Source organism: Scardinius erythrophthalmus (assembly GCF_964197995.2).
Source record: "Scardinius erythrophthalmus genome assembly, chromosome: 1".
In the NCBI taxonomy this organism is placed as follows: Eukaryota; Metazoa; Chordata; class Actinopteri; order Cypriniformes; family Leuciscidae; genus Scardinius; species Scardinius erythrophthalmus.
This window is the reverse complement of record NC_138221.1, coordinates 35162204-35185332: the sequence shown is the minus strand read 5'-3', so window position 1 is coordinate 35185332 and position 23129 is coordinate 35162204. Positions and strand designations below refer to the sequence as shown.

The 23129-nt window shown below is 38.2% G+C and overlaps 1 protein-coding gene across 1 annotated transcript in view; it reads left to right on the top strand.

Moving 5' to 3' along the window:
- The window catches only part of dock6 (dedicator of cytokinesis 6), a 50581-nt gene that overhangs the window by 18763 nt on the left and 8689 nt on the right, over positions 1-23129 (top strand). The window contains exons 15-39 of the mRNA XM_081378473.1: positions 662-779; positions 1427-1497; positions 2476-2614; positions 2887-2988; positions 4443-4529; positions 4629-4860; positions 4952-5116; positions 5769-5941; positions 8115-8201; positions 8404-8499; positions 9423-9563; positions 9739-9852; positions 12918-13088; positions 14365-14504; positions 15829-15998; positions 16192-16340; positions 17491-17673; positions 18906-19032; positions 19122-19206; positions 19403-19499; positions 19605-19739; positions 20655-20807; positions 20910-21068; positions 22042-22142; positions 22228-22420. Of these exons, the coding sequence (XP_081234599.1) occupies positions 662-779; positions 1427-1497; positions 2476-2614; positions 2887-2988; positions 4443-4529; positions 4629-4860; positions 4952-5116; positions 5769-5941; positions 8115-8201; positions 8404-8499; positions 9423-9563; positions 9739-9852; positions 12918-13088; positions 14365-14504; positions 15829-15998; positions 16192-16340; positions 17491-17673; positions 18906-19032; positions 19122-19206; positions 19403-19499; positions 19605-19739; positions 20655-20807; positions 20910-21068; positions 22042-22142; positions 22228-22420 (3388 nt within the window). The remainder of the gene's footprint in view (positions 1-661; positions 780-1426; positions 1498-2475; positions 2615-2886; positions 2989-4442; positions 4530-4628; positions 4861-4951; positions 5117-5768; positions 5942-8114; positions 8202-8403; positions 8500-9422; positions 9564-9738; positions 9853-12917; positions 13089-14364; positions 14505-15828; positions 15999-16191; positions 16341-17490; positions 17674-18905; positions 19033-19121; positions 19207-19402; positions 19500-19604; positions 19740-20654; positions 20808-20909; positions 21069-22041; positions 22143-22227; positions 22421-23129) is intronic.

The window sequence follows — 23129 nt, the reverse complement described above, 5'->3', positions numbered from 1 at the left end:
ATCTTAACCATTTTCAAAAGTAGCTGTAAACTTGACCATTTAGTTTGAAATCACTAAGATATGGTTTTGAAAGAAATGTATGAATCTCATGGAATTAACATTAAAGAACATTATTAATGTTGCAAAAAAATCATTGCTGTTTGAATGACTGTTTAATAAATAAGTTTTACAGTGATTGTAAAGCCTCATTTTCAGTCCCCAGATCATTCTAATATCCTTGTTTGGTACTCAAGAAACCTTTCTCTTTATCTCAGTATAGTTGAAAATGGTTGTGCTGCTCAAGGAAGGCAGTGCAGTGTCTTTTTCAGTTGCCAAATTGAGGACTCTCAGTCCAAATTTGCTTTCAGACAAGGAAGCACCTTTCTCGAGAAACTCGTTTTAGTGACTCAATCTATTGTCCTTAGTGGTGCACACTCCAGCATGGCCTTCATTTTGGTGTTGAAATCAAGGAAGCAAACTGTGTCTAACCAGTGAGAAGTGAACTGAAAATAAAAGTTATAATAAGTATAAAAGTTTCATAGACTTTGCAAACTTTAATGGGAGTGTACATAATAGATCTGAACTTTGAGTTTTACGTCATCTACAGGCCTCTCATAAACCATTTCTGGTTTGATTTAAAAGGCTTCATTATTTAATGTATTTCCTTCTCTCTCCCCCTCAGGAACCTGCTGTACATTTACCCTCAGACTGTCAACTTCAATAGCCGGCAGGGTTCAGTGAGGAACATTGCAGTGAAGGTGCAGTTCATGGCAGGAGAAGATCCCAGCCAGGCCATGCCTGTGAGTCACCGATCACACCCACACCCTGTACTCCCTCACGGCTCTAGTCACACTGTCAAAGCATATTCTCATGGAAAGACAAAAAAAACAAAACACATTTGGAATTATGCAAGTACATCTGATACGATGATCTCATCGCTCGGATAAACCTAATTGTGCACATAAAAGCTCTCCAGATCTGTGCCAAGAATATGACAGTGCCTCCTTAAAACACATCGATCCACATCTCAGTATTTTAGCTCCAACTAAACACACAGGTTACATTAGTCACTCCAACCAATTCTCCAGATGGATTAAGAAGCGCTCTGGGAAATTTTGGAGATTTCAGTGAACTCACAGACACAGGACCTTTTACATTGGGTTAATCTAATCAAGGATTTTAGAAACTCCCTAATAGTGTTAGTGCTGCATTCGCACACCAGTTGCTCACTCTGAAACATTCGTAATTTATTTAAAGCTCAGTGTGAGGCCAGTGCAGTGCAGGTACATTAGAGGCTAAATTCACTTTGTGATAATTAGAAAATCCATCCACGGCTTCATGATTAGCGAGGGCAACATCATGGCTGAAATGAAACACCCCAGTGACATCTAGTGGAGCCGTTGAGCTGTGATTCACCAATGTAATGTGATTTCCACCCTCTGAACAGGTCATCTTTGGAAAGTCAAGCTGTGCAGAGTTTTACAAGGAGGCGTACACCCCAGTAATCTACCATAACAAGTACGAACCCATGTCTCATTCACTATTCATTACAGAATCATCACTTTTTATGTCCAGAATTGCATTTCATTTACTTACAACAGTGGTTAATTTTTGACTCAAAGGCCTCCAGCAGCATGTATATATATAAATATACAGTAAAAAATAGTGAGGTTTTATTTAAAATAACTGTTTTCTCTTTTAATATATTTTTTCAAATGTAATTTATTCCTGTGATCAAAGCTGAATTTTCCGCATCATTACTCAAGTCTTCAGTGTCACATGATCCTTCTGAAATCATTTTAATATGCTGATTTGCTGCCCAAGAAACATTTCTTATTATTAGCATTTTTGAAAACCGTTGCGCTGCTTAATATTTTCCCCCAGGATTCTTTGATGAATAGCAAATTGAAAGAACTGCATTTATTTGAAATAGACATTTTTGTAGGTAACACTTTATTTTAAGGTGACGTAGTTACGCGTTTCTACATGTACTTACTGTAGTAATAACAGTAAATGATGCATTATTACAAGCAACTAACCCTAAACCTAATCGTAACTCTATAGTAAGTACATGTAGTTAATTAATATTTCTCAGTACTTATTTGAGTTAGTACAATGTAACCGTCACCTTAAAATTAAGTGTAACCTTTTTGTAACATTATAAACGTCTTTACTGTCACTTTTGATTATTTTAATTCTTTCATTTTGTGAGTCTAGAAGTTTTAAAAACTGTTCTTCAATAAAAAAAACATTTAACTCTTGATTTGTATGTTGTTGTTGTTGTTTTTTTTTTAGCATTTTCATGAAGCTAGATTTGTTTTAATATATTAATAACATCAAATATATTAAATATATTATTATTATTATTAATTCTGATAATAATATATTAATTTAGATCATTTTAGGTGACCCAGTTTAGTTTGCTGAGGCCCCCTAGTGGGTCCCAGCTCCTTGTTTGAGAAGCACTACTTCAGTCTCCTCTCTCCATCTCTGCAGGTCCCCGGAGTTCTACGAGGAGGTAAAGATGAAGATTCCTGCCAACCTCACCGACAACCACCACCTGCTCTTCACCTTCTATCACATCAGCTGCCAGCCCAAGCAGAACACCCCCTTGGAGACGCCCGTGGGCTACACGGTGAGAAAAGGACCCCCCTCTCTTCTCCTCTTCCTCTCTTCCGTCTCCTCACAGTCACGCTCCCACAGCGCTGGAGAAGCACTCCAGGCTTCCTGATGAAATGCTCACCTCTGCGTGACCCTGTCTCCCCTCAGAGACACCTGAAGCATATCCTTATACGTTACCACAGTAGCACCCTTCCCAAGTTGCAGCGTCATGTGATTTGTAGGCCACCTATAGCATGCTAATGTAAATAATTTGGGGTTAATCAGAGTTCATGTTGCTCCCCACAGTGGATCCCCCTCATGCAGCACGGCCGCCTGCGCACCGGATCCTTCAGTCTGCCCGTCTCTGTGGAGAAACCTCCACCCAGCTACTCAGTCCTCACTCCTGATGTAAGACATTTATCCTGCACTGGGTGTTTGTTTATGCATGTGAGAATGAATGTGGAAGTGAAGGATGGCAGACCGATTTCTTAATTTCTCATAATTCACAGACTACAACTACCTGCCGCTTTATTGTATTATAAGACACTTTCAAGGAAATTGATGTCTCTCAAGACCTTTTTTAAAGCACTAGAGACAAAATTCCACAATTAATTAGTAATAAATAATTAACATAAATTAATAATAAATAATTCTTACAAATATTATATTTTTTTATTGTATTGATTATTATTATTTTTTTATTTTTTTTATTACAAAATCTTACAAATCTAGTTTTTGAACTGTATTTAGATATATTCAAAATAATGCTATTATCAATATTTAACTGTGCCAAAAGCAACTATCACTTAAAATGATGATAGAAATGGTTATTTATTGGACTAATATTTTACATAATATCAAATTTAATACAAGAAGTCATTGTTATAATAACCCCTGTAATCATCTTTCTAACAACCAAGATAAAATATGTATTCATTTAATTCAAAGGCATCAATAATCTAGACAGCTGTGGAAAAATATTGGACATCAAAATAATATTTTTTTTCTCAAAATCATTTGTTTTCTCAAAGTACAATGTGTCATCACTCTTGCTTATTTGTGACTGAAGAAAGTTAGCCCATGGTCTTCCCTACACCAAGTCTTAAAATTGAAAATAATAATAATAATTACTATAGGTGCCTATGCACCTTCAGTGTGTGGCCCCTAATAATGCCCTTTTTCCCCTTTCTTTTGCAAATAACAAGTAATATTGCAAGTAACAACTCATGTTGATGCTTCATAACATTCCTGGTGCTTCTAGTCGAATGTGCTAATTAATATTCATGAGTCTGCCTTTTAGCAATTTAGTAAAGCCTACTGGGCAAGCTTCGCATTATGTAATGAATAATATTCATGAGCCAAGAATAAGCCTTGGTGACAATCATGACAATGATTTTTCATGTATGGAAAAAGAGCAGCTCTGACATTTTTACTAATCACTCCTTTTGTGTTCCACTTGACAAAAGTCATACAAGTTTGGAGCCACATAACAGATAATAACAGAATTTTGGTTAAAATCAAATGCTACACCTGCAAATGTGAGGGAATTTTAAAACTGTTCTTTCCAGGCTTGGAAAAGTCGTGAAAAATTCATAAAATGATGAAAAATCATGGTAATTTAGTATGCTCTAAAATCTAAAAATGATTTTTTTACATTTTTTTTATTTGTTTTTCATCCATTTTGAAAGACATGGTAAAGTGATAGAGAAGTCATGAAGATGTGGGGACCTTATTGATTGAGCAAATTTAAGTGTGAATGGGTAATTTATGGCAAAGCGTTTTAGGCAAACAAAGTTTTACCAACAGAAATAATCATGCGAGATGTGAGGATAAGGATATGTTGTGGCCTGTGTGTGTTTCAGGTACAGCTACCAGGAATGAAATGGGTGGACAACCACAAAGGAGTCTTTAATGTAGAAGTGACCGCAGCCTCCTCAGTTCACACACAGGTAATGAAATAAAAGAAAAAAAAATCAGAAGAAAAAAAAACATTGCACACATATATACTGTAAGTCTGTTTACATGCTTATTTTACCTTCTGTATGTAGGATCCACACCTGGATAAGTTCTTCACACTTGTGTATGTTCTGGAGGAATACTCGTTCCCTTTTCGGCTGAAGGATGTTATAATCACAGAGGCGAATATAGAGGCGGAGCTGAAGGCCAGCATGGCCGCTCTTAAGGGCGCGCTGCTGGACACTTGCGTGCGCTTCCTGCACCAACTGATGAGCAAGCTCATACTGCTAATTGTACACCCTCCTGTTATAGCCGGACAGATCGGTTAGTAACACTGGATCCGGTCACTAATATTACCTTTTTTATACACATATTTCCTTGTGTAATCCATTTCCTCTCCTTCCTCCAAATGCAGTGAATCTTGGCCGCGCTGCCTTTGAAGCCATGGCCCTGCTGGTAAACCAGATCCATAAGAACTTGGAGGGAAACCAGGACCATCACGGTCGTAACAATCTGCTGTCCTCCTACATCCACTACTGCTTCCACCTGCCCACAACAGAGCCTTTATCTCCCCCTGCTGGTGAGTGAGAAATACAGCTCGCAAACCAAAAAAATGGTTTACATGTCATGTTCACATGTGAGATTTGAGAGATGTGTTATGCAAAACATCTTTCTTGGAAGAAATAGTGTGGGTTTCAAACAACTGTTAATTTTGGCTGAACTTTTAAGTCTTGAAAATGCCCTAAGTTATTGAACCATGGCTAAAACTGCAAACGATATCTAACCTTTAAGGCATGCTGATTCATTTCTCTAGGGCTCACTGTTTATGTATTGTAAGTAAAGGCTGATTTATACTTCTGTGTCGGACCTACGCCAGAGCCTCTACGCTGTAGACTATGCGTTGGTTTTCATTTATACTTCTGCGTCGTTGTCCATGATGACGTGCAATTACACATGCAGAGCGAGCATGTGAAACCCATGGCAGACCAATCACAGCGCTTGCATCTGCGAAGAATTGACGCGCTGTAACATTTTTGGAGAGGTGCACGTAAGGGTACACCAAAGGGTACGCGCGCTACACACAGTGTACAACGTAGCTACGGCGTGAGTTCGACACAGAAGTATAAATTGGGCTTAACTATGAGCTAGCATCATACTCGCACTCGTTTGACCTTAAAAGCAGGATGCTTTTTTAAGTTAATTCATTGAGAGCGTCGCTCTTCCTCTTTCAGTGGGAGGCGCATCATTTGAGCTTCCCATCCAGTATGCCACGCTCTCTAGGGCGATGGCAAGACCCAGCAGCCTGCTACTGTCCCGCTCCAAGAGCATTAGTAACTCGAACCCCGACCTGGCCTCCACACCAGCCACCCCTGATGAGGAGGTGCAGAGAATCATTGCCAGCAAGGTAGGCGGCTCTTCCTCTGGCTTCTGATTGGTTGTTCAAGTTACTGCAGTTTGCCCCGCTCTGTCCTGTGTTTTTTCTACCTTGACATGGCAGCTACAAAGAACTGAGTGTTTACAAAAAAAAATGTTAATTGATTGTTTTCTCTCTTTTCTTGATTTCAATCTTTGGGAAAAACTAAAGCTAATCACTAAAAATCAATAGTAAATATATTTAACAACAAATTTGATTAATTAATCAGTGTCACCAGTGTATAAAACAAAGCTATTTCTGTGTAAAAAGGGTCATAAGCATATACTTGTAACATTAAAAATGTGTAAAAAGAAATGGCCTTTTTATTTGATTAATTGATAAAATAACTGATCGATTAATTGATTCATTCACTCTTTGTCATGTGCTGAAGCTGGAGGCTTAGAGATTGACTGTGACATGTTTACTGTGGCATCTGTTGATCGCTCTTCTAATAATTGTGCTATGTTTTTTGCTGTGGTACCCTCCTTCACTGTGCCCCCTGACTTTTTCCCTTCCTCCTCTAAATTAAATTTGGTCCTGCACTTCGTCCCCTCCCTGTGACGCCTCTATGTGGCTGTTCTGCCTCCCCTGTGTGGCACTGTGGTTTGTGTTTGTGTCGTCGGCGGATAAGCAGGGAATAGACCGCTCACATTCCTGGGTAAACTCTGCTTACGCTCCTGGGGGCTCGAGGGCTGTCCTCCGTCGGAACCCCAACTCCAGCTGTGAGCTCAAGCAGGTGCCAATCAAACCCTATACCCTAACATCCTTCCCTACTGCCTCTAACCATACACCCTAATATAACCTGTAACCCCTTCAAATCACTTAACCCCACATATAACCATAACATTATTCATTACCATCTCAAACCCTACAACCTAATATGTCCTTTTACTCTCTTAAAACAACAACCTACCTTGACCTATTACTGTCTCAAAACAGCTTTTTACAGTCTCAAACCTTTAACCTTAACATTATTTGTTACTGACTAAAACTTTTAACCCTTTCATTACTTGGTACTGTCTCAAACCCTTAACCCTAACATTAATTGTTAGTCTAAAACATTTAACCCTATCATCATTACTTGTTACTCTCTCAAACCCATAACCCTTTCATTACTTGGTACTGTCTCAAACTCTTAACCCTAACATTAACATTGTTACTAACTCAAACTCTTAACTTGTTGTTACTTGTTGTTCATTCTCAACTTTTACATGCTAACAAGTCTTCCAGCACTACACCATATCATCCTGCACTCTCTCATTGCCTTCACTCTGGTATTACTTCTGTAATCGTACTCCGTAATCTTGTGCCAGCTCCTCTGCTGCTGTCCATTTGGCTCTGTCTTTGTAAATGTGTGTCTATGTCTGAGGGTGTGTAAGCATTTGTCTAGAAGGTTGTGTGTTCATGCCTCCTCCTCCTCCTCCTCTTCTTCCTCTTCTTCAATCAGCTCATCTCTCTTTCCTTTGTCTGCTGTGCTTCTCCTGCCTTGGTAGAAGTCTAGTTACCAACCATACCAACATATATATTTAGTGTAACCCAATGCAATTGACTACTACACTGAAGCATCTCCTCTAGATGCTCATATCCACCCGTACATTATTTATGTTTGTTTTTAAAGAATTATTATTACTACTATTATTATTATGGAGTGCTTGATTCTGATGTTTTATTCCAATGTTTTGTGCCATTGCAAAATTATGTATTTGAAAACCAGCTTGCTACATGGATGATGATAGTTTCTTGTCTCTTTTAGCACTCTGCCATCTTTTTCTTCTCACATAGTAAAATAATTTCAAATGATCAACCAATATTTAATATCTATTTATATAATTGTATATTATCTGGCTTATTACACAGCTATGCACCAGTCTACTTGTTATCAGTCAGTTAACCATAAAATAAAACCCTTCAGGATTGTCCTCAATCACCCTGTCAAGGTTTATTTTGCATTAATGACCAGCTGACTGTACGTTATCCTTAACATAGCATGAATTAAGTTTGATGGTTTTGAGTTTGTAAAATGATCTGGGTTTGTGCATCCAGCAGGCATTCTTATCTCTCTTCCCTCCTTCTCTCGTATCTTTCTGTCTTCCGTTCTTGATCATCATCTTCATTGTTATCCTCACCACCACCACCATTCTTCTGTTCACCCACTGGTCTACAGGCCAGTGAGCGTGCCTGTAATCGCATGTCTGCCTTCATCGAGACTTCCTCCATTCTCTGTCCTCCCTCCAGGCAGATCGCCAAGAAGGTAGAGCACATATTCATTTACTCACCTGTGCACTCTCCAGTTTATTCATTCCTTCATTTGTTCATTTACGTACTCACCCATTCATTGAGCCACTTTATCTTGAACTCAATGTTGTGATCCTGCCTTTATTGTGTGTGTGCATGTGTGTGGTTGAGAAAACCTTCATGGGGTCGTGTTTTGTAATAATGCTCTCTGCGTTCAGTTACTTCATGAAGAGTTGGCTCTCCAGTGGGTGGTGAGCACCAGTACCGTGAGAGAGGCGTCTCTGCAGCAGGCCTGGTTTTTCTTCCAGCTCATGGTCAGTCAACCTCCAACCTTGCTCATTATTTACATCAATAACTAAAGCCAAGTCAAGTCACATTTTTTTAAATAGTGCTTTATACATCACAGATTGTTTCAAAGTAGCTTCACAACAGTGAACAGGAAAATGACAGTTAATGTTGCAAAATTCATCATTTATGTTGCAAAATTCGTCAATTATAAAACAAATTTCATCATCTCTACAGAAGTTAATAGTTGCGTCTCATTCCAAAGGCTGCGTCCTCCGGAGGTCGCATTTGTCGGCATTGAGGCTGCCTCGTTTCAGTAAAGGAACCTTTATATTTCAAAGTCATAAAGAAATTACAACAATTTACACTTCACAAGGGTAAACAACAGTCAATTTTATAATGGTTACTTTTCTGAAATAAGACACCCTTGAAGACGTATTCGACTTCCGGAGAACGTAGCCTTCGAAACGAGACACAGCTTGTCATTATTCTGCTAATTTAGTTCAATGCTTTTCCATTTCATGTCAAAGTTTAATGTTGCAAACTTCATTCATTTTGAAACAAGTTCAGTTCAGCTCTACAGAAGACAATAGTGTCGTCATTCAGTTCAAGTCAGTTCAGTTGATAAAGTTCAGTTCCATAACAATGTTGATGTTCCCAAGTTAATGTAATTTTCCTGCTCAGTTCATTTCATATTTTGTTCTCATCTGATAGTGTCAGTGCAGTTAAATCGAAAATGAATACTTAGTAATTTACTCACCATCATGTTGTTTAAAAATGAATAATGACAGAATAATTTGTTTTGGGTAAACTATCCCTTTTATAGTTCCAGTGAATTATTTCAACTGAATTATTTCAGTGGGTTTTTAAAAATCTAGTGTTTGGATTGGCTTATATACAGCAGAATCAAAGTTTAAAATGCTATCACTCATTCTTCTATGTGTGATAACAGGTGAAGAGCATGTCCCATCATCTGTTCCTGTCCTCACGCCAGGACATGCCCCGCCGCCAGCGCTTCCCAGACCGATTTGTGGATGACATTGCTGCTTTAGTATGTGCCATCAGCGCAGACATAGCCAGCAGATATCAAAAGGTAAAAGAGCAGCGGATCTCATTTTACTGCTGGAGGAACACAGACCTTATGTAGATAAGAGGAGGTTTGAGACTTTATGATGGTTTGTACTCTGTTTTATGACTGTTTACTTTTGTTATGAATCAACAGAAAGCTTGCTTATCTCTGTCTGAGCCAATATTCGTGTGTGTTTCAGGATGTTGAGCTTGTGGAGAGGTTAAACAGCAGCTTGGCCTTTTTCCTCAATGACCTGCTGTCTCTCATGGACAGAGGCTTTATTTTCAACCTTATCCGCTCATATTATAAACAGGTACTTGCACAGACACACAAGCATGCATCCTTTGCGTAGTTTACAATGTAGCTTCACCATTATGGTCGATGCACCTGAATTAGCTTTTAAAGTGACCCTATTATGTTATTCTGAAGGTTCCTCATTTTGTTTTGGAGGTCTCCTACAATAGATTTACATGCATCCAAAGTCAAAAACCACTTTAATTTTTCATAATACACATTGTACATCACCTCATTTCTCAAAGAGTCTGAAAACGGTTCGTTCGAAGATTCAATAGCTCTAAACCCCTCCGTGAGCCTACTCTGCTCTGATTGGTCAGATGGCCCAGTCTGTTGTGATTTGTCTACCGCTTTCAGCTCGTGTCAGAAACAAAGAGCCTATTATCACATCTGAATTTTAGCTCGGGAGGCTTCCTCAGCACTTGAAACTAGGGCTGGGCGATAATTCGATCTCGATACGGGATCGCGATAATATTCTGAACGATTTCGATAATATGCTTGGGACATTATTCAATATCACATGAAAAACTAAGCGCAACAGCATCTGCCGGCTGCCGTATGCCGGTAGGACACGCCCACTTCTCAGCGAGCAGCGTGGCTACAGTAAACAGAAGGAGACTGAGAGAGAGGGAAACAAGTTGTAAAAAGGATAAAAAAATGAACGAAACTGAAGTTGAGGACAGCGAAAATAATGCCGAATGTGAAGGCGACATCACTACATAACTCGAGACCGAAGACATTGTTGAAAAAAAAAAAGGTAACACGACGTCAATTGTGTGGACGTGGTTTGGATATGGCAGACAACTGACAAGCTGAGCCATATCGCATTAATTATCACAGGCGATCCGTGATAATTAATGCGATATGTCTCAGCTTGTCAGTTAACTACGTCTCTGTGTTGTAAATGCCGCTCCATCTGAAAGCAGGTGATGGCGATTTACTACTAATCAAGGAACCGGCTTTACTGACGAGATGTGCCTATAAACAATGTCATGTGATATATCGCCCAGCCCTTGGTTTACTACGTTTACATATTTGTGCAATTTTGGCTCAGATTTCATTCTACATATAAAAAAATTCTAGAGATTTACCTTAATCTTTCAGGTAATATTTATGCCAGGGCCATGTTTACTCTTTTTGTACTTGAGATGTTCACTGTCCAGCCAAAGTATTTTGATGTGATAGTTGTCACAGCTGTTAGTTTATATACAATGTTTCAATAAGTAAAAGTTTGTATTATAGTATAAAGGGAGATGCACTCATGTTTGCAATTACAAATGATGTGCACAACCTTTTATTTTTGCATTTTTCAATACCTCCAAATACGCTGCTCTCTTGACCAATAGAAAGATTCATACAATGTGGGAGTGTAATGTGAATCCTTTGGCTGCATGAAGACCTTAACAAAAATATTTTGTGCTCATTATTGAAAGGCATATTGTTTAATTTTTTATGTTATTAAACTTTATTCTAAAGTTTCAGTAAATATATTGTTTCTTCAAGCTTCAGGATGTCCCTTACACTGGCAGCATCTGCAAAAACTACATATTGTGATAAGAATCGAGATCGATCAATATGGAAAAACATATCGTGATAAAAAAAAAATCCATATCGCCCAGCCCTACTTGAAGCGAATTAAGAACAGTAATGACGGCATCACTTTTACCGTATCAATTCCAGTGCGAGTCCTCAACCTTTGGTAGTGCATGCAGAATGGATCCCAGTACAGAAGACAGCGTCTTCTCGACATGTTGACAACACAAACCAAACTCTTCCAGGCCTCAGCTACAACTACAGTGTAGTTGACCATACCATATGCTGGCATTATGCAAATTTGTTGCATTGTTACGCAAGTTTGTAACATGAAGTGAGACTGGAATTGCTGATGACTCATATTGGATGTTCAGAATCAGTTCTTTTTTTATGAGAAAATAACTTCATTTGTCGCCCACTTTGATCTGTAAAACTTTGTAGACCTTTTACATTAATAAACAGCTATTACACCTTTACATACTGCATGAAAGGTAATATTCGAAAAAGCATAGTAGGGGCACTTTAAAATGCTGACTACCTCATAGTCTGAATGTATGCTTAGATATGATGCTCTTCCCCATCATTATGCCATGATCACTATATTATGTACGCAAAAATATTTTTTTAATAAAACTCAGTTTATCGCCTGCTTTCTGTTGCACAATGTTAGTTTGGTTAGACAAATATTGCTGAATTTTATGAACAATACTCCTATAAAAAGCCTTATTTACATAAAAAGCTGTATTTGCACTGAAAAGAATGACTTGAATGAGATCAAAATTGAAGTTTTTTGGCTATTAGTATGAATATGTTAGTCTTACTGTTATCTTTAAGCTAGTGTGCTCCAAAAACAATGGCAAAATTCGCATTTAGAAGATACAAGCATTCAAAACTTACAGACTCTCTCTTCTGCCAACTGGATCAATGATTTTGATGACATCACTCGGCACTTCAGCTTCTCATCAGAATTTCTGTCCAATCAAATTCTCTCTAGAATCTAAAGCGTCCCGCCCCCAAATAGACGTTGAAGCTGCGGCTAAAATCGGTCACTTGTTCACACATTTACTATTTTCTACATGGTGAATGGCACATACAGGATATAGGCAACGATTCAGACAGTGTACATATGCTTTCCATTGGGGTGAATGAAGTTATGTAATGAAACCGCTATATTTTAAAGCGAAATGGAGGAGAAACAGTTAGCGATTAGAATGAAACTGCGGCTTTACTGAGCTCGACGGCCCTGGTTGAGCTGTGATATAAATGAAACGCTATTGGCTATTTTAAAAAAGGGGAGGAGCTGTTCAAATGTCTCACCCTGTCTTCCTCTTTCAGTGGAAATTACATCAAAACATTGAATAATACTGCGCTTTTCAAGGCACTTAAGTGGGCCTTTAATTTAAATCCTTATACTAGCACACATAATACCTGGTTAAAATAGATTGCTGGTGGTTTAGTGAAGAAGACATAAAACACTACATGAGAATGTGTCACAGCTGTTCATGATTTTGCCCTAGAACATTTCAGAGTTTGGTGCATTTGTGTCTGCAGATTAATAATAAGCTCCACACAGCGCAGAACCCCAGCTCTCTGACAGCGCTGAGGATGGACTTCATTCGGATCGTCTGCAGTCATGAGCACTACGTCACCCTGAACCTGCCCTGTGCCACCCTCAGTCCCCCCGCGTCCCCCTCACCCTCCACATCCTCCACTACCTCTCAGGTACACACACACTCTGACACAGTTGAAAAAAAAAAAACAGCAATTGCTCTTATCGTAAATGTGCGGCTTTTTCCGCGTACGGTGCAGATTCTATTTAGACCCATTTATATGCAGTCTTTCATGTCATGACCACAAAACTCCTGTAAAACACATTCACACAATACATGGAAGTGTATCAGACAGGGAAATTACATAACTATCTGTAAAGCAGTGTTTTTTTTTCCTCCTCCTTCATAGTAATACTCTACCATTCAAAAGGGGTCAGTAAGATTTTAAAAATGTGTTTATAGAAGTCTCTTACGCTCACTAAGGCTTTATTTATTCAAAAATAGGCTTCATTTGATCAAAAATACAGTGAAATTTGGAATTTATTAATTTATTCCTTTGATGGTAAGGCTGAATTTTCAGCATCATTAGTAATTAAGCACGTGATCCTTCAGAAATCATTCTACTATTTAAACATTTATTATTATTATCAATGTTGAAAACTGTTGTGCTGCTTTAAATTGTGAAACTTTGATCATTTTGTTCATGATTCTTTGATGAATGGAACAGCATTTATTTGAAATAGATTTTGTGTAACATTATAAATGACTGTACTGTCACGTTTGTTCAATTTAATATGCCCATGCTGACCCCAAACTTTTGAACAGTAGTGTACATTTTAGTACTTTAAAAAAAATGAGCTTCATGTTTCTGTTTTAACATTTGTGCCATGTTTACTTAAATTTTAAGTGCATTACTGTACACTACCACAATTTAGATTTTTTAATAAACAAAAATTATGAAGAGAGATGAGCTGAAATAATTTGAAACAGATTATGCCACAAATGCAGTTTTTTTCTCTGAACATTCCTTTAATTCCTTCATCTCAGACTGATTATAAAGTGTGAGGGATGTTATTAGACCCTGCAGGCAGATTTACTTCACTTTACAGTTTTGTAGGATGTGGCTAAAATTGAATCCGCTCTCGAGAGCTGGGTGTTCATGTTCTCTTGCGTGGATTAGGGAGAGTCCTCTTTCTTCTACAAATCTGTATTTAAGATGACCACATTAACATAATCCTCAGAATTCTAGTGTCAGTGCTGTAGAGTTTCCTGATTTGTTTGTAATTGTGTGGTAAAGTGTTTCTCACTGTGGAGAATAAATCCTCTCATGATGGATGTTATGTTGCTGTCTGACACATTATATCAAGCTGGACACACTCAAAGGAGTTCCCTTAGGAAGTAAAGTGCACTTCACTATAGAATGACATTTTCTGTGTCTTCTCTCGTAGAGCTCTGCGTTCTCCTGTCATGTTCAGGATCAGGGTGTGGTCAGCATGTTCGAACTGTCGGTGCCGTTCCGCCAGCAGCATTTTCTGTCTGGCCTTCTGTTGGCTGAACTGTCACTCATCCTTGAGCCAGACGGAGAGGGGTGAGAAACGTTCCTACACAAGTATTTTACTAGGGATACACATTTAGAAAATTTCATGACAATAGCTGATTACTTTCATCTCATGGTCAATGAAATTTGGCTAAAAATTATTTATTTTTTATATTATGCACAAATGAACACAATTTGGTTGTAACAATGTCACAATTAAAAAAAAAATCAGGTTCACTCAAAGTTCACATTCCCAATGCCAATTTCGATTCCTTAGCTAAAGGCTGGAATACACTACATGACTTTTGTCCCACTTTGCAGACTGGAGGAGTCGACGCTAGTCCGAAATCGAATACTTCCCTATATTTATACTTATCAAATACTTATAGTATGCGAAAAACAGTATGCCAACAGAGTAGTATGTCCGAGTACATGATGTACCCGGATGACCTACTACTTCCACAGAGAATCTGAAGTGCGCACTCGATGGACACTTTACTATCCCATGAGGCCACGGGAGAGAATTTATGAATGTCATTCCATCAACACAACTGACGCTTGCCACATGACAATAACAACAACATGGCGGATGCAGTTCATCTGATCTTCATTCATACTACACACATTCATACTATATAGAATGTCGCGAAGTTAAAATTAAAATGTAGTACCTATTGGAACAGTATGCGATTTCAGACATAGCGATTGTTTTCATTTGTCACCCATCTCTTAGCATCAAGGCTCCTGTTTTTGCAGTTTGTTGTATTCAGAATGATTTTAAAGTCTGGTTGTTATGTGTGATCCTCAGTTGTTTAGTTCTGTTTAAGTGATTCCTAGTGTTTACAAATCTGTTTATTTAAAAGCTTTGTAGTGTATGACTTTTATTGCTTTAACTTTGTCAAAGTCAATTATTCAAGTAAACAGTCAAGCATGCATGAAAAAAAGAAGCTATGAAACAAATAAATTTTATCCAATTATTAGCATGTTTTGCTATGTGAAAAATCGTCATAATTTACTCCCCCTCAAGTTGTTCCAAACCTGAATGAGTTTATTTCTTCTGTTAAACACAAAAGAAGATATTGTTAAGAATGTTGGTAATCAAACAGTTGATGGACCCATTGACTTCCATAGAATGGAAAACAAAATAAAAAATGCAATGGAAGTCAATGGATGCCGTCAACTGTCTGGTTACCAACATCTTCTTTTGTGTTCAACAGAAGAAATAAACTCATTCAGGTTTGGAACAACTTGAGGGGGAGTAAATGAAGACAGAATTTACATTTATTTGGCTGAACTCTCCCTTAGACACTCTTATAAACAGGACTCTCTAACACTGTAATCACACAGCTCACACCTCTCTCTCTCTCGTTCTCAGTGTGTTCTTCCTCCACAAGAAGGCCATTAGTGCCCTGCACTCTCTGCTGTGCAGTCACGATGCGGACCCCCGCTACACAGACCCCCAGGTGCGCTCGCACATCGCCCAGCTCTACCTGCCACTCATCCCCATCGTCATGGAGACGCTGCCCCTTCTCCACGACTTCACCGGTTAGTGAGACCCTTTGGGCCGAGTGCCCACAATAGAGCAGTCGGCTTATCTCTTCTTCGGTTATTTATATGAACACTTTGTTTATGACTTGAATAGTTTTCCAAAGGTCAGAGCTCCGGAGAGTCATTAAAAACTGAACAAAAGTCCCATTTCAGCCAAGATCTGTATCTCTCCACCTTTTGTATGTCCCAGACACGTCCCCACAGCGGGTACGTCACGCCTCGGCGCTCGTCGACGATAACGACCCAGACAACGGCACCATCAGCCAGTCTGTTGCCATGGCGATAGCTGGCTCACCCCTCCCCCATTCCAAGGCCAACCCCTTCACTCTGCCGTCAGTGGTGAGTACCTGCTCGCTGAACACCATTAACAAGTCATGTTATGATTATGAATGAAGACTGTGAATGTACACTACTGGTCAGAATTTGTAATGTTTTCAATAGAAGTCTTTTAGAAGTGAAATATTTAGAAATTTTATTTATTCCTGTGATCAAAGCTGAATTTTCAGCATCATAACTCGAGTCTTCAGCGTCACATGATCCTTCAGAAATCAGTCTAATATGACAATTTGGTTCTCAAGAAACATTTTTGATGTTGAAAACAGTTGTGCTGATATGAAAACATATCTTTGTGCATTTTTATTTATTTTTTTTACTTTTTGATTCTTTGATAATAGAAATAGAAATGTTTTGTAACATCATAATGTCACTTTTGACTAATTGAATGAGTCCTTGCTGAATAGAAGTATTAATGTCTTTTAAAAAAAGGGTTACTGACCCTTAACATTTTGAACAGTAATGTATTTTTCAGAACTGTGGTTTAGCAGTTCACCTGGTTCTGGTCATATTCCCCAGTTTCACATCACTCTCCTCTTTTCTTTTTTTTTATAAATCAAAAAATTCCAATATTATGAAAATACCTTTTAGAAATAAGCTATATTTATGCACATATGCACACAGTTTATTTTTTGAGTCCACATCTTTTACCCATGCTGCTGCTCTAGTACAATAAATGGAAAAGACAAACAACAGAAATAGAATTACTTGTGATAGTTCATGGTCTCTGGAATTTTCCCTCAAGTTCAACTGAATGAGGTCATAGCTGCAGTGTCTTAATATCACCACTAGAGGAGCCCTTCACCAACACACACACACACACACACACACACACTCCTGCTCATTCTGTCTGCTACAGTACCGCCCTCCTCCACAAGAGGGGGAATTATTATATACTCCTTCCCCTGAAGGTGTACAACACTGTTTCCTGTCCATTAGTGAATATTAATGGCAAGCGTATGGCTGAGAAAATGAGCGTCATGTGTGTCTGAGTGTTTATTATACACATGGGTGTGTAAGGAGTGGACATCCTCTGTATATGCCTGTCCCAAACAGGCTGCCGGATGTGATGTCTAATCAAGCCCGGCTTTGTTGTGTTTTTCTGTGTCAGTGTATTGGTGTATTGTAAATGTGTTTGTGTTTGTTTCTCGGTCAGGCGGGCCGTCAGTGTAGCGCCCTCTCTGCGGAGTGCAGCAAGACGTTGCTGGTTTGTTTCCTGTGGGTGTTGAAGAATGCAGACGCAGGGCTGTTGGAGCGATGGGTGTCAGACCTGTCTGTGCCACAAATCAACCGCTTGCTTGATCTTCTTCACCTCTGTCTGTCCTGTTTCGAATACAAGGTACATCTCATCTTTTTAAGTTAGTGGGTTAATATGGATTTGTCAATGTCAGTGAATGTGAATACATTTATAATATGTAAAGGGTTAATACACCCAAAAATGAAAATTATTCCATAATTTACTCACCCTCAAGCCATCCTAGGTGTATATGACTTTCTTCTTTCAACGGAATACAATCGAAGTTATATTAAAAAACATCCTGGATCTTCCAAGCTTCATAATGGGAGTGAATAAGTGAATGGTACCTTAGATTCTGAAGCCCAAAAAAAGCGCCTCCGTTCATCATAAAAGTACTCCATACGGATCCAGGGGTGTAATAATGGCCTTCTGAAGTGAAGCAATGCGTTTTTTAAGAAAAATATCCATATTTATAACTTCATAAACTATAATCACTGGCTTCTGGTAACAGCTGTACACGAGTCTAGATTCGGCAGAAGGTTTCAAGGCAGCAATCCTAACTATCCTATCTCCTCTAGCAATCCTAGCTCCGTAGAATGCCTTTCCAAATAAGGCATCCAGCTTCAGGCACATCCCTAATCTCAATAATGACTATTTGTTTTTATTAACATTGAGTCAAAGTAGGATTGATACTGTTTTTTTTTTGTTTTTTTATACCAAATTTGAATAAGTCAATCAAACATTGTGCTGTTTCTGGCTACGTAGTACATCCCCCTAACTTTTTTTTTTTTTTTTTTTTTTCTCAAATCTGAAAAATCTAAGAATTTTAATTCTGGGGAGTATTTCTACTAATAATACCATATATATTTGAAAACGTATTGTGCAAAATAAAAATTCATTTTTTTACTGAAATAAATGTTTTATATATTGGAGGGAATACATTAAAAATGCAAATGTGATGTTCCCACATGACAGGACTGCGATCGTTATGTGAGTGGCACCTTTTTTTCATAAAAATTTTTATGAATGCCATGTACTGGTTTACAAAGAGGCTGTTATTAAGGCTGGACAAGTTTAAAACTATAATTGTCTGAACGTCCTGTTTAATTCCAAGGGCTAAAAAAAAAGGTAGAAAATGATCAGGAAAAACTATTTTTGGTGCAAAATCGTTGTAAACGGACCACAGAGGATAAACAAGTCACATGTTAGATAAACACATGACATGACCCCTTTAAAATTCACAAAAATAAGTTTCACCAGAATTTTAACTAGATTTTTTTGTGTGTTGGATGTTAACATGTTTTGATCGTCCTGTTCACTGTGCCTCTTCTTAGGGGAAGAAAACCCTGGAGAGGATCAACAGTCTGACCTTTAAGAAGTCTCAGGACATGAAGGCCCGTCTGGAGGAGGCCATACTCGGCACCATCGGAGCAAGACAGGAGATGGTCCGCCGCTGCAGAGGTACGACAGATGCTCTGGTGGTATTTGTGCCCAAGTAAATGTTGAAGCATTACATTTGTCATTCATCACTGGTCCTGTGCGTTCCTCAGAGCGGAGTCCTTACGGAGGTCAGGAGAATGTCCGCTGGAGGAAAAACGTCACTCACTGGAGACAGAACGCAGACAGAGTGGATAAGTGTGTATTTTTTCCCCCTTCTCTCACTTTTTTTATATCTTTCCATTGCTGATTAGCTTCATTGGACGTCTGAATGCCGTTGCTGTAACTGTCAGTCGACTTAATGAAGCACATAATCACAGGGTACATGTGCAGTTGTGTGTGTGTGTCAGATGGGCACTATGAATAGCTTACAGTAAACACTGTCTCTGCGCAGAACCAAGGCAGAGATGGAGCAGGAGTCGGTAGTGGATGGAAACTTGGCAACAGAAGTTGCTCTCATAGCCCTGGACACACTGGAGATCATCGTCAAAGTAAAGGAGACATTGTTGCTCACATTTGAATGCAGTTGCAACAGATACCATGCGTTACAACTGTGTGTCATAGATTAAAGGTGTTTGTGTGTGTGTTTGCATCAGACGGTGGTGATGTCAGAGCTGAAGGAGAGTGTGTTGAGTGGTGTGCTGAGAGTCCTCCTTCACAGTATGGCAGGAAACCAGAGCGCCCTCTTCCTGCAGCACTGCTTCAGCACACAGAGAGCTTTGGTCTATAAGGTTTGTGTCTGGCTAACCCTAAACCCTGAGTTTTGAACATTGGTGCAAAACCCTTCCTGCACCAGGGGTATTAAACAGAATACTATAGCATTTGTGTATCAGCCATTTATCGGTTATAGCTCATTTGATGAATATAGTTTACAGCTTATTGGTATCAGCCAAAACTTTCAATAAAAAATGATTGTGATTTTAACGGTAAAAGTGAAAAACTGTTAATTGGTTAACAAAGTTTCCGTACTATATCGGGTAAATGACTGTGATAGATCTAGCAGTAAATTTAATAATACTGTTAAATTTAGTTTTTGGAAGTGAAAAAGAACAAGTCATTGTATAATTTACAGTGAAAAACCCTTCACACTTCACATTTGATGTATTTTTGTTGAAATAACTGTTTCTTCATAGTTTTTCTTATTTTATTTTTTTTACATTAGGGTTTTATGTTGATGTTCTTAAATTAATGTTTATAGCATTTTTTAAATTTCATGCGCGTTACCATGATGGTGTTTAGTGTTTGTGTGAACGAAACTGAGCTTCTGGGAAAAGCTGCTAGTGATGAGCTTTGATTTATCATGTGACTCTCATCACCACTATGATCAGTGAAGTCCAATAGAACAAAACAGATATTGGTACTTCAATATGTTGCTAAATTAACATTATATCAGATAACGAAATTCGTTTTTTTACTGTAAATTGAAGTCTGTAAAGCCTAAAATGTCGCTACTGTAATTTTTACGGTAAATTTCTGGCAACCACAGCTGCCGGTTGTTTACCGTAAATTTGTGTCTTTGAAAATCATTGTTGTGAAATAAAACTTAAGACTTTAAGACTTTTCTAAGTTGTTCAGGTCAGCTCTGTGTACATATGACCTGTTAAGGGAATTGTAGAAGAAGCTAAGCTTTGCACGTGTTTCTTTAGTTCCCAGAGATGTTGTTTGAGGAGGACACTGAGCTCTGTGCAGATCTGTGTTTGCGGTTACTGCGTCACTGCAGCAGCAGCGTGAACTCCGTCCGCAGCCACGCCAGCGCCTCCCTCTACCTGCTCATGAGACAGAACTTTGAGATTGGCAACGTAAGGCATAATGTCACATTAAACTCTGATGCTTGATTCAGCTTTCCCTATAAAGACATGATAAACCAAATCAAATCCGGTGTCTTTCCTCCCGTTCTGTAGAATTTTGCCCGTGTGAAGATGCAGGTCACCATGTCTCTGTCTTCGCTCGTGGGAACCTCTCAGACCTTCAACGAAGAGCATTTGCGGCGCTCTTTAAAAACTATTCTCACGTATGCTGAGGATGACCTGGAGCTCAGAGATTCAACCTTCCCTGAGCAGGTATCAAACACTTGAATCTGGGTGGCCAGCTAAAAGGTTGTAGGTTCGAATCCCACAGGGGACCCAACCTCCACCACTAATGTGCCCTTTAACCCTAAAAACCCTATAGACCTTAGTCAGGGCAGCGCCATATTTAATGAATTTTATGAAAATGACGTGATCCAGGACCTTTATTCTGTGCGTGCCATTGTAAAGACTGTGCGTCTGTCCCTCACAGTCTCTCTTTCATCTGTGTTAAATTCAATACAGCATCTAACCTGAATAAGGCTATACTGTATCATATTTAATACATGAACTTCTAAGGCCTCTAAATTATAAACACAAATTAAACTTTGCTGGAAAACTTGTTGCATGTAATCTACTACATGCCTTTTGTCAGTCCCCTTCAGGTCCTGATACACATGACTTCATTTTTTTGCATTTTTTTTAATTGATGATCTTAAATGAAGTCTTTAATATTGTTATTAATATTTCAACATGAACATAGACTGGACTAAAGCAAATTTGGTTTACTTAGTTATTCATATCCATTCGCTTTGCTCCCCACAATGAAAAACTAGAGAGATTTGATCATAAAATTAAGCATTAAATGTCATCTTACTGAGACATATTATTGGGACTTTGTGAGTGACAATTGATATTTAAATGCACTATCATGTAATCATTGAATTACATTACAAGCTATTAGAATTTCATCTGACTTTTTTGGCCATATAAATATCAATAACCCGATTTATCAAATATGACAAAACACACACACACACACACACACTTATTTATTTATTTATTTATTTATTTGGAATTTTTATTTTGTCTAAAGGTTTAATAAACTTTTCCATTAAAAAAAAATGATTATTATTTTAAATGTCAGGCTTAAAGGATATATTTTTCTTCACTTTATATCTGCTATAAAAATGATGCTATCTAGGAGAGTCACTAATATGATGCTAATGTTCTGCTGTCGTCTCTGTAGGTTCAGGATCTCGTCTTCAACCTCCACATGATTCTCACTGACACTGTGAAAATGAAGGAGCACCAGCAGGACCCAGAGATGCTCTTAGACCTCATGTACAGGTCAGTGCTCTCTCTTCATGAAACCCAAAGGACGTCTAATGTGGCTCTTGTGCTGTATGTGAAGGTGGCTCTTCTCTTTGTGTAGGATTGCTAAGGGCTATCAGAACTCTCCAGATCTGAGACTCACCTGGCTGCAGAACATGGCAGGGAAGCACTCGGAGAGAGGCAACCACGCGGAGGCAGCACACTGCCTGGTGCATAGCGCCGCCCTGGTGGCCGAGTACCTCAACATGCTTGAAGATTGCCGCTACCTCCCTATCGGCTGTGTGACCTTCCAGGTAAATGCTTGGGGTGTGTGGGTGTGTGTGTGTGTGTTCGTTCAGGCTTGATAAAAAAAAAAAAAAGCGTACTTTTTTTAATTAAAATTTTTAATTTTTTTTTAATTCTAAAATGTTTCATCTGGGCCAGTGTTGTTATTGTTAACTAAAACTGTTAAAATTACAGGTGAAACCCGAAAAATTTGAATATCGTACAAAAGTTAATTTATTTCAGTAATTAAACTTAAAAGGTGAGACTAATATATAGACTCATTACAGGCAAAGTTAGATATTTAAAACCTTTATTTGTTATAATTTTGATGATTATGGCTTACAGCTTATGCAAACGCTAAATTCAAAATCTCTCAAATTTTGAAAATTTTCATAAGCTGTAAGCCATAATCATCAAAATTATAACAAATAAAGGCTTAAAATATCTCACTTTGCATGTAATGAGTCTATATAATATATTAGTTTCACCTTTTAAGTTGAATTACTGAAATTAACTTTTGCACGATATTCAAATTTTTTCAATAATTGAAATAAAGCTTTATATTACAAATGTTGCCTGTGCAACTAACCAAAATAAGTAAGGAGTACTAAAATGACTAAATCTGAAATAAAAATATTAAAGCTATATAGAAATATATAAAAGAAGATTGAAAAATGACAAAAGCACTTCAAATTACTAAAATTCTTCTTATTTTTTTACTAAATTTATTTATTTATT